This window comes from Plecotus auritus (genome assembly GCF_963455305.1).
Source record: "Plecotus auritus genome assembly, chromosome: 3".
NCBI lineage: Eukaryota > Metazoa > Chordata > Mammalia > Chiroptera > Vespertilionidae > Plecotus > Plecotus auritus.
In genome coordinates this window covers 158,084,077-158,096,693 of record NC_137772.1, presented here as the reverse complement: position 1 = coordinate 158,096,693, position 12,617 = coordinate 158,084,077, and the positions used below count along the sequence as shown (strand labels likewise).

The 12,617-nt window shown below is 40.3% G+C and overlaps 1 protein-coding gene across 1 annotated transcript in view; it reads left to right on the top strand.

The window, feature by feature from the left end:
- Positions 1-12,617, top strand: part of MYRFL (myelin regulatory factor like) — a gene marked incomplete at its 5' end in the record, with an annotated part of 120,790 nt that overhangs the window by 21,929 nt on the left and 86,244 nt on the right. The window contains one exon of the mRNA XM_080662859.1: positions 2,658-2,748. Coding sequence (XP_080518985.1) covers positions 2,658-2,748 — 91 coding nt within the window. The remainder of the gene's footprint in view (positions 1-2,657; positions 2,749-12,617) is intronic.

The window sequence follows — 12,617 nt, the reverse complement described above, 5'->3', positions numbered from 1 at the left end:
CTTTTTTCCTTCCTTCCTTCTACCTGTCTCTGGTACCCATAAAAATTTCCCATTTGTGAGGTGTTCAGGATTTTTAACATCTTATTTTAATGACTGTGGATGAGATAGCAAGCCAAAAGCTAAACATAAAATGGCCTTCCTGTGACTAGTGCAGTGATCTGAATGTGAAAGTACCTTGCCCCTGGGAACACAAGGCACTGGATTATGGGAGGGATTTTGGTGTGGGGGATAGAGAATTGAAGTATTACATATTTAAACTGCACCTGGAAATCCCCCCGTAATGTTAATAATTGGTGAATTTGAGTGAAGGGTATAAGTCCTCTTGTGACTTCTCTTTAAGTTAAAAATTATTTTAAAATAAAATGTTAAAAATCCTTTCCCCCCTTAAAAATTGTATAAGGTGAAATTTATCAGTCTCTTTCTTTATAGCTGTGGTTTTCATGCCATGCTTGGAAAAGCCTTCTTTATCTCAAGGTCATAAGAATATTCACTCATGTTTTCTTTTTATGGTTTCCTTTATTCATGTTGAAATATTTGATCTACCCTGAATTTTGGTGTTGAATCAGGAAAATATTACAGTTTTTTTCTTTTTTTTCTCTCCCAAATGTCTAACCAATTTTCTGCACAACTTTTATTGAATAATCAGTCTTTTCTCACTGGTATGAAAGGATATGTTTATCATGTGTTAAAAGTCCTTATATATTTCATTTATGTGTAATGTTTCTTGAAATGGCCTGGACTTGTTTGGGTTCCTTTGATGTGTCCATTTGTGTGTTTCTCAGCACTCATTTATCCCCATGCCCTTCCACAATTTTTCTGGCGATTTTTGGGTATTTATTTTTTTCAGAAGAATTTCAGAACACTTTGACTTGGGGATTATTTGATTTCAGGTAACATAATAACTAATTCAAAAGAGTATATCCTATATAATAAATAGGTAATATGCAAATTGACCATCATGCCCTCGCACAAGATAGCCACCCCCATGTGGTCACAAGATGGCCGTGCCCATGTGGTCACAAGATGGCCACCCCCATGTTGTCACAAGATAGCCACCACAAGATGGCCGGCAGGGGAGCGCAGTTGGGGGAGACCAGGCCAGCAGGGGAGGGCAGTTGGGGGCGATTGGGCCTGCAGCGGAGGGCAGTTAGGGGCAAACAGGCTGGCAGGGGATGATCAGGCTGGCAGGCAGAAGCGGTTAGGGGCAATCAGGCAGGTAGGCAGGCAAGCGGTTGGGAGCCAGCAGTCCTGGATTGTGAGAGGATCGGGCCTAAACGGGCAGTTGGACATCCCCCGAGGGGTCCCAGGTTGGAGAGGATGCAGGCTGGGCTGAGGGACACCCCCCCCCCCCGCCCCAGTGCACGAATTTCATGCACTGGGCCTCTAGTTGAGTATATAAAGAGTTTGTCATGTAATTAAAGCAAAAGTGGAACAACCAGGCTCAGTAAGGGTTAAAAATCAAGAAGGACCTAGGTACATGTGGCAGAACTATTTAGACTACCCTCTAGTCCTCTGCCTTAGCTATGACTTAATCCCAACCATCAGCTTTAAAGTCTATCAGTTCGAATTCTTGGGAGAAATCATTGAATTGGCCACTGGTCAACCAACGGATTGGTTCTCCCTGATTCAGGTGCCTGTAGAAGTTACATGATACAAATATAAGAAGAAAGTTCTCAGAAAATGAATATACAGGTTTGGTAGTTGTCCTAAAAGATATACAGTAGAAGTTTTGCAATATTGAGTCTTTTAGTCAAAGAACAATGTCTTTCCACTTGTTCAAATCTCTTATGACCCTTCATAGAGTTCCCTTACACTTTTTAAAAAAGTCCCCAAATATACATTTAAATAATTTGTGCTTTTTATTATTTTGAATGGAATTTTCCTTTTTTTTTCATGGTATTTATTGAAGTGCTTGACTGGGCTTTTTTATGTATAAGAAAGTAATTAGTTTTTATGTTTAACTTTAACCAACCACTCTTAAATTTTCTGATTATTTCTAATTGTCAGTTGTTTCTCTTGAGTTTGCTCGGTATGGAGTCATGTTATCTGCAAATAAAGATTGCTTTGTCTTCTCTATAGTATATTCCTATACTTTATATTTTTTTACAATTTTAACATTTTTATTATAAACAGAATAAACTGATGAGTTTATTTTCATTTATTTAAACTGAGAAAAAGGACAGAAATAATGTGTTATATTTTAGGAAGTCTAACGAAGTGTGAAGCAAGATATGGAACTCCTTATTGGTCTCAACTGGAAAAATTTGTCCAACCATCCATCCATCTATCCAATAAAAAAGTTTACACTATAGATTCTTACGGCTATAGTAAGAAAGATACAGCAGTCCCTACCCTTAAAAACTGTAGATAAATGAACAAACACAAAAGCAAATGATTATAATATTGTATGAGGCAAAGCACACGGTGTCAAAGGAGACACATAAAGAGGGGCACCAAACCAGCCTTGGGCAGTCAGGGAAGGCTGCTGGAAAAGATGACATCTAAAGAGATTTCTGAAGAACACATTTGAATGGAAAATAAATGCATTATGCCATTTAGTTGCTTTGAAATTCTTGGATGCAAGCATATCAATGTTTTTAGCTGTTAGCCATTATGAAATCTTCATGAATCTCAACATTTTCAATTGGTCTTTGCAGCTCAGGGGGCCAGCGACACCCTGGGAAACCTGGCCCTGGATACAAGTTTGCTGGAGGAGTTCTTGGGCAATGATTTCGATTTGGGGGCCTTGTAAGTAAAGAGAGCACTGCTCTCCATTTGATGTTTTAAAAATTATGAAATACTAAATGGTCTGGGAAGTGTTCCCTCCACTTTGTTTTCTAGAGGAGCTTGGGTAGAGTTGGTATTATTTCTTCTATAAATCTTTGGCAGATTTCACCAGTGAAGCCAGGTAGGCCTGGAGTTTTCTATAGAGGAAGATCCTCCCTTCCAGTTTAATTTCTTTAGTAGATTTGGGGCTTTTCAGGTTATCTACAGTAGTTATCAGCTGAGGCAGTTTATGTCTTTCAATGAATTTGTCCATTTTATCTAAGTTGTCCAATTCACTGGCCTAAAGTTGTTCATTATATTTCCTTGTTAGACTTTTAATGTCTGTAAAATCTATAGTGATGATCCTTTTGGTATAAGTAATTTGTATTTTTTTTCTTGATTAATCTGGCAAGAGTTTTAAACGTTTAAGGAAACAGCTTTTGATTAAATTTATATTCTTGTTTGTTTTTCATTGATTTTTTGTCCTTATTTTCTGATATTAATATAGTCACTCCAGCTTTCTTTTTTATTTTTAATTTATATGCAGAAAAATTCAATTATTTTCCTTGTGTATCGTTTTGTGAGTTTTGACAGATAGTCATATAATTACTACCATGATCAGCACATACAGTATCCTCACCTGAAACATTCTCTTATGCTTCCTCTTTGTGTTAAAACCTCCCACCCACCCTGAGCCCTTAGTGATCACTGATCTGTTCTCTGTCTCTATAGTTCTGGGTTTTTTTCCCCAAATATTTTTGTTGATTTTTAGAGAGGAAGAGAGAGAGAGAGAAGGAAGAAGAGAGAGAAACATCAATCATCTGCCTCCTGCACAATCCAGGGATCCAGGGATCGAGCCTGCAACCTGGGCATGTACCCTGACCAGGAACTAAACCAGCAATCTTTCAGTGCACCAGCCGACTGAGCCTCATTGCCCAGTTTTGCTTTTTTTGAATTTTCACATAAATGAGACCATATTGTATTTAACATTTTGAGTGTGGCTTCTTTCACTAAGCATAGTGAGTCTTTGATCAATAATTCATTTCTTTTTGTTGCTGAGAAAGACTGTTGCATGGTTATAACACAGATTGTTTATTCAGTCACCCATTCTCGAACATTTGGATTATTTTCAGTTTTTGGCAATTATGAAGAGTTTCTATAAATATTTATGGACAGGTGTTTGTGTGATTAAGATTTTTAATTTCTCTAGGTTAATACTTAAAGACTGCTGAATCATATTGTAAGTGTAAACTTAACTTTATAAAAATTGCCAAATTTTCTAGAGTGGCCATTCACTTTGCATTACTACTAACACTGTATAAAACATCCAATTGCTTTTCTTTATCACCAGTTCTTGGTATTATCAGTTAAAATTTTTTTATTATGGCCATTCTAATATGTTTATATTATGTCTAATATGTCGCATCATGTTTTAATTTGTATTTTCCTAAGGACTAATGATGTTGAGTATCATTTCATGTGCATGTTTGCTATTCATACATTTTTTTTTGGTGAAGTATCTCTTTAAATTTTTTGTCCATTTTAAAAAATTGGGACCCGACTGGCATGGCTCAGTGGTTCAGCATCTACCTATGAACCAGGAGATAATGGTTTGATTCCTGGTCAGGGCACATGCCCAGGTTGTGGGCTCAATCCCTAGTGTGGGGCATGCAGGAGGCAGCCGATCAGTGATTCTCTCTGTTCATTGATGTTACTCTCTTTCTCCCTCTCCCTTCCTCTATGAAATCAATAAAAATATATTTTTTTAAATGGGGTTGTTCTTATATTTGAGTTTAGAGAACTCTTTAAATGATATGGATATAAGAGCTTTGTTGGCTATGTGATTTGTGAATATTTTCTTCCAGGTCATAGCTTATGTTTTTATTCTCTTCATGGTGTTTTTCCCAGAACAAAAGTTTTAAATTTTGGTGATATCCAAGTTTTAAATTTTAGTGATGTCTAATTTATCATATTTTCTTATGTGGTTTGTACTTTATATCTAAGAAATATAGATATTGCCTAATTTAAGTTCTCAAAATTTTTCTACTGTTTTCTTACAAAAGTTTTATTTAGATCTGTGATCCATTTTGAATTAATTTTGTATAAGATTTGAGATAGAGGTTGAGATTTATTTTCTTATTTATGAACTAGAGGCTCGGTGCACGAAATTCGTGCACGGGGGGGGGTGTCCCTCAGCCCAGCCTGCACCCTCTCCAATCTGGGACCCTTCAAGCAATGTCCGACTGCCCGTTTAGGCCCGATCCCACCTCACAATGCAGGACTGCTGGCTCCCAAACATTCAGGTCTTTGTGGTCTTTTAGCTTTTTCTTATCTGTGAAGCTCTTTATCTTCCCTAAGTTGATAGAGTGGCTTTGTGTCCTATAGGGCCCAGTGGCTCAGCCTCCCCAGTTACCTGAGGTGGACACTCTTGGTGCACCCCTTTGTGGGCTGTGTGCACAGTCTTGTTGTAGTTAAGCCTTGATTGTTGTTGGTATCACTGGGAGGAATTGACCTCCATGCCAATTGGCTGTGAGGATCAGCTGTGTCTATTCTGGGAGAACTTCTGTGTTGGAGACACCCTTATGGGAGAAGACTTGCAAAAGCCTCTGTGCTCAGCTTGAATGGGACGGAGTCTCAGGGCAGAGCAGACAGTATTGGTTTCCCATCAGCCCTGCCCTTAATAGGCCCCTGTGTCTCAGTGTCCCATGGTAATCGCTGCAAGCACCTATGAGAGAAAGCTGCCCTCGAGTTCCACCTGCTGCTAGACAGTCCAGTTTCTCCCTGAATGAGTCTGTGTCCCCAGAATCTTGCCCGGAACTGGAGTTCAGTGCAGTTGGGAGCTTTTGTCTCCCTCCCGCTTGAGAAAGCCAGCTGTGTACTCAGTTGCCCACCCTCTCTGTGCTTTCGTCTCAGTACCTCTGCCTTCTGCAGCTCCTCTGTGTCTCAGTGTGCTTTTCTCTTTCCTTCTAGTTGTAGAATTTCCACTCAGCCAGCCTTCCTGTGGTTCTGGATGATGTCCGTTTTGTCTTTTAGTTGTAGTTTTGAAATTGTTGTGCGAGGCAGCAGTTTAGGTGTTTACCTATGCCGCCATCTTTTTCTATCTCTCTTATTTTTTCACACTTATTTTTTTGTACCAACATCTTTCTTTCCTCTTTCTAGGACTGCAAAGATACTAATGTTAGGCCTTCAATACTGTACACAGGCCCCTGAATCTCATTTGATTTTTTTCAATCTTTTTTCTCTCTGTTGTTTATACTGGATATTTTCTATTGTCTGTCTTCAAGCTTACTGACCCTCCTGTGTCATCTCCATTTTGTTACTAACACCCTTGTAAATTCCCTCCTTTTTCTCCCCATGAAAGATAGACAGTGAAACCAGACCTGAATGTCAATAGTAATGGTGAAACCTGTTTTCAGATGTTTCTAGTATCTGGGTGTTGTTGTTCTTTGCCAATAAAAACATCCTTACCAAATGACCGTGGGAAGAAGGGAAGCTCAACATTTTGCAAGCTAGTTACACACACACACACACACACACACACACACACACACACACACACAACTGGTAAGTTGCCAAATGTCTGAGCCCACATTTTGAGCCTGCTGTTCTGCTCCAGGCACTGCGTGTGCTGAACCCAGACACTAGTTGCCCTGTGCCTGCCCTCACATTCCTCTCACTCCACTCAAGCAGCAGGCGTGAATTCCTGTGGGGATGGTGGGCAGGGATATAACCTTACCATCGCTGGCCTGGAAACAATTTGCTAGAAGTTTTCTAATCACTCTCTCTCCTAGGTGACTTCTTAAGAGAAGATGCAGCTGAGTCCACCAGGGTTCTGTTTAATCATCTCAATCACTTTTATAACTAGTAGAGAAAACTTTAGCTGTTTTTTGGGGAAAGTGAACAAAAATCTTATTTGAAGAGCTGTCATTTTACCTGGGAGTTCTGAAATCTGCCATATAATATTCATCCCCAAAATAATAATAATTATCCTTCCTGCAGGACCAGTGATATCTCCCTATAGGCTTTCGCCATTAGTTTGCCCAACCAGCTTCACTCTCTACCTTTGGGGGTGGGGGGTGTGTGTAAGTGAACTAAAGGAGGGAGTTAATATTGTTGAGCACTTACAAGTGTTGCGGAGTGCTCTTTGCACTTGACATATTCTCTTATTTAATTACATATTTGATTTTACACCTCTCCCTCTTTTAACAAACTCTGCCAAATAGGCACGCTATTGTCCATATTTTACAGATGAGGAGGCTGAGGTTCAAAGAGGTTAAGTGACTTTCCATAGGCAAACAAGCGGCAAAGCTGGGATTAATATGTGTCTGGCTCTAGAATACGTGTCCTTTCTTCTACAGGCAGCTTTTATTCTCTCTTTTTTTTTTTTTAAATATATTTTATTGATTTTTTACAGAGAGGAAGGAAGAGGGATAGATAGTCAGAAACATCGATGAGAGAGAAACATCGATCAGCTGCCTCTTGCACACCTCCTACTGGGGATGTGCCTGCAACCAAGTTACATGCCCTTGACCGGAATCGAACCTGGGACCTTTCAGTCCGCAGGCTGACGCTCTATCCACTGAGCCAAACCGGTTTTGGCTACAGGCAGCTTTTAGATTAATTGATATTTTAAGTGATATTTTGGAGGGCAGTGAACCTTAGGGAAATATCCTAAATGTGTCTAAAGTAATCTGCCAAAAGGTGTGACTCAGGATGGTTCTGAGCCATACATAGTTTGCAATAATCGTCAGCGTTCGCGCCCATTAAAGAAAAGGCCTATGATCAGATAACCTGTCATTGCTTGATAAAAAGTGCTCAGGTGCATGCAGTTAAGTGGGGCTGCAATAAAAATGTGAGCAAGAACAAGTGGACACAGGCCCAGTGTAAGACCACAGTGCGGTTGGGCTGGTTCGGTGAGCATTACATCTGTACAGCCTATTCAAATAGCCAAGTGAGGAGTGTTTCTAAGGACCAGGCTCTTTTCGCAGGCTAGTTTCATTCTTCCCAAGAGCCCTGGGATGTAGGTTTTCTTGCCTCAGCTCATAGCTAGCAAGTAGCAAAGCTGGTCTCCACACCAGCTTTCCTACAAATCCTGATTACTTCTCCTCTATTATATTGCCTATAAATTGTGCTTTTTAAAAAATGTCTGTGACAATTCTTTCAGGGACCTAAGACACTGCTAGGCTGCAAATGTTATGAGAGCCAGTTGGAACCTCCTAGGCAGATCTTCAAATCTCAAACCTATTAAAAATGGGGTTCTGGGCTCTGTAAAATAGATGCCCCTACATGCATGCTCTGTGGAAAACTGGTCCCATGAAACGGGGGGTGAGGGTGGAGGATGAAAGTTCCATGATTCATCAATGAGCTTATGACCCACTGGATTAAAATTCAATGATCCCCTTTGCTGCAGCGCTTCCCAGGACCTTCGCTGTGCTAACGTGCAACTAGGAAGGCGAATGTAGTGCTCTTCAAACTTCTTTGGCTGGGAGCTCCTTCCGGGAGGCACGCACCCCTGGATGAGCACTGGGACACGCTGCTCAGGGCTTTCTCAGGTTTCTGTGTGAATCTGTGGGTGTGTTGGGCTGGGGCAGTCCTATTGGTGAAGGTTTCTGAAAATTACCCTTAAACCTTTATTTCCTGTGTGGCAGAGTGCAGGGCAGCTGTGTGCGCAGCAGGAGCAGGCCGAAGTCCTCTCTAAGTCCCTGGGTTCGCCAGCCAGTTGCCTGCTAGAGACAAGGGGAGCTGTGCTAGCTGGCACAGGGGGAAATGTCCAGGTGGAGAGCTGCTTGGAGGGAGGGAGGCTAGATATGTAGGGGATAGCATAAAACGCTGGAGGGTGCAGTGAAAGAGATGGTGTGCGTGTGTGTGTGTGTGTGTGTGTGTGTGTGTGGCTGGCACAGGGGGAAATGTCCAGGTGGAGAGCTGCTTGGAGGGAGGGAGGCTAGATATGTAGGGGATAGCATAAAACGCTGGAGGGTGCAGTGAAAGAGATGGTGTGTGTGTGTGTGTGTGTGTGTGTGTGGTGTGTAGCAGAAGGAAGACTCTGGAAAATAGACTAGTGCACCTTCAAAACAGATTTTGTTTCCTTCAAAAACTTGTGAGGTGACTCCTATTCACAGTGACTTCATAGGAGGGGCCTTAGAGACACATTAGGTCCATGAAGCATCAACTCCAGATTTCATTTAATTTCACTCCAATAGTTGAGCTTAAGCGCCTCATATTCTGGGGTTTACCTAGGACTTGGCTTATTAGGGTTGGATGGCAAAATGAGGTAGGAGTCAATGACCAGCTGCATGTTGAATTCTGTCCCCATAGCGTGGGGCTGATAAGCTCTTCACTGTGCTGTTGCGAAAGGCAGTGAGGTAATACATGTAGTTCTATGACAAGAGCTTGTTAAAGGCTGTTTGAGTTCATTGACCCGTCTGACTTCTGGTTCAAACTGATTCAGTGGGAGAAAGACTAAGCAGAATCTTGGGCTAAAACATTGCTGCTGATTTCTCTATTCTAAAAATATTTGTGGAAAATGAAATAACTTATAGTTTTGTGGGTTTTTAAAACTTACTTACCTACGTTATTTATTTACTTATTCTTCACTCAAGGATATTCTTTCCTTTGATTTTTTAAAGAAAGGGGGAAGAGAGAAACATCGATGTGAGAGAGACACACCAATTGGTTGCCTCCTGCATGCACCCTGACTAGGGCAGGGATCAAACCTACAACTCAGATACATGTCCTTGACTGGGAATTGAACTCATAACCCTTAAGTGTGCGGGCTGACACTCTAACTACTGGGTAACACTGGCCAGGGCCTCTGGTTTTACATTTGATTAGGAGTGCCTGTATTGAGAATATGTTCTTTAGAGCATGAACTCTGGTGATAGACCACTTGACTCCAGCCTGATTAGTGGCCAGACGAATAATCTCCTGAAGCCTCAGTTTCACTGCCTGTGGAATAGGCACAATAACAGTACCTTTCATGTGGTGGTAGTAGAGATCAGATGAATCAACACATGCAGAGAGATGGCTCTGTGTCTGGCCCAGAGTAGGTTCTTCAGACAGGTTATCTGTTTCTAAAGCAGCAGAGGAGGGTGGTGATGGGTCAGGGTCCTTGCTTATTTGCTAACACGGGGCCAGAGGGGAGGAGTGGCATCACACGTTATTGCCTCTCACTGCCCCGTCATGATTTTCTTAGGCTCGCTTATCCACTGATGCCACCTCTGCTATGACCCTTTCCTTCCCCAAGTTCTGGGTGGTGGGTACAAACCCTAAAGAAGCTGGTCAAAGCAATACAATCATAGTAGGAGACTTTAATACCCCACTATCACCATTGCACAAATCCTCTAAACAAAAAATCAGCAAAGAAACATCAATCCTAAATGACTCACTAGACCAGATGGAATTAATTGACATCTTCAGAACATTTCACCCCAAAGCCACAGAATATACATTCTTCTCAAGTGCACATGGGTCATTTTCAAAGATAGACCATATGTTGGTTCATAGGCAAAGTCTCTTCAAATTCAAGAATATAGAAATCATATCAAGCATCTTTTCAGATCACAGTGTCATAAAAATGGAAATCAACTACAATAAAACAATCCAAAAAAATCAAACACATGGAGACTAAACAGCATGCTATTAAACAATGACTGGGTTACCAGAGAGATCAAGGAAGAAATAAAAAACATCAAGGCAACAAATGACAATGAAAACACAACAATCCAAAATCTATGGGACACAGAGAAAGCAGTCTTGAGAGGGAAGTTCATAGCTCTACAAGCCTATTGCAAAAAAGAAGAAACAATGGTAATAAATTACCTAACCCTACAACTCAAAGAGTTAGAAAGAGATCAACAAGAAAAGCCCAGTGTAAGCAGAAGGAAAAAAATAATAAAGATCAGAGCAGAGATAAACGACCTAGAGACCAAAGAAACAATACAAAAGATCAACAAAACCAAGAACTGGTTCTTTGAAAGGATAAACAAGATTGATGAACCTCTAGCCAGGCTCACCAAGAAGCAAAGAGAGAGGACCCAAATAAACAAAATCAGAAATGAAAGAGGTGAAATAACAACAGACCCCACCGAAATACAAAGGATTGTTAAAAAATACTACAAACAACTCTATTCCAACAAACTGGACAACCTGGAAGAAATGGACATATTCCGAGGAAAATATAACCTTCCAAAACTCAATCAGGAAGAATCTAAACATCTCAGTAGACCAATAACTATGGAAGAAATTGAAGCAGTCATCAAAAAGCTCCCAGCAAACAAAAGCCCAGGGCCAGATGGCTTCACATGGGAGTTTTACCAAACATTCAAGGAAGTACTAAAACCTATCCTCCTCAGACTATTCCAAAAAATTCAAGAGGCATGAACACTTCCAAGCTCCTTCTATGAAGCCAGCATCACCCTAACACCAAAACCAGATAAAGACAACACAAAACGAGAATTACAGGCCAATATCACTCATGAACATAGATGCCAAAATCCTCAACAAAATTCTAGCAAATCGGATCCAGCACTACATCAGAAAGATCATACACCATGACCAAGTAGGATTTATCCCAGGGATGCAAGGACAGTACAATATCCACAAATCAATTAACGTGATACATCACATAAACAAACTGAGAGATAAAAATCACATAATCATATCAATTGACGCAGAAAAAGCATTTGACAAAATCCAACACCCTTTCTTGATAAAAACTCTCAGCAAGGTGGGAATAGAAGGATCATACCTCAACATAATAAAAGCTATATATGATAAACCCAGAGCTAACATCATACTCAATGGATAAAAACTAAAACCATTTCCCCTAAGAACAGGAACAAGACAGGGATGCCCACTCTCACCACACCTGTTTGACATAGTACTGGAAGTACTAGCCATTGCGATCAGACAAGAAGAAGAAATAAAAGGCATCCAAATTGGAAAAGAAGAAGTAAAGCTGTCCTTATTTGCAGATGACATAATATTGTACATAAAAAACCCTAAAGACTCCATCAAAAAACTAATAGACTTAATAAATGAATTCAGCAATGTAGCAGGATACAAAATTAATGCCAAGATATCTATGGCATTTCTACACACCAATAGTGAACTTACAGACAGAGAGACCAAAAAAGCAATCCCATTTACCATCGCACCAAAAAAATACCTAGGAATAAACTTAACTAAGGAGGTAAAAGACCTATACGCGGAAAACTACAGGACACTGAAAAAAGAGATAGAGGAAGACGTAAACAAATGGAAGAACATACCATGTTCATGGATTGGGAGAATCAACATCATTAAAATGTCCATAGTAGCCAAAGCAATCTATAGATTCAATGCACTCCCCATTAAAATACCAACGGCATATTTTACAGACCTAGAAAGAACTCTCCAAAATTCATCTGGAATAAAAAAAGACCCCGAATAGCCACAGCAATCCTGAGAAAGAAGAACAAAGTAGGTGGGATCTCAATACCAGATATCAAGCTGTATTACAAAGCCACTGTTCTCAAAACAGCCTGGTACTGGCACAAGAACAGACATATAGATCAATGGAATAGAACAGAGAACACAGAAATCGACCCAAATCACTATGCTCAATTAATATTTGACAAAGGAGGCATAAACATACAATGGAGTCAAGACAGTCTCTTCAATAAATGGTGTTGGGAAAATTGGACAGATACATGCAAAAAAAAGAAAGAAAAAGAAACTAGACCACCAACTTACACCATACACAAAAATAAACTCAAAATGGATCAAGGACTTAAACATACGACGGGAAACCATAAAAATACTAGAGGAATCCACAGGCAGAAAAATCTCTGACATATGTCGAAGCAACTTCT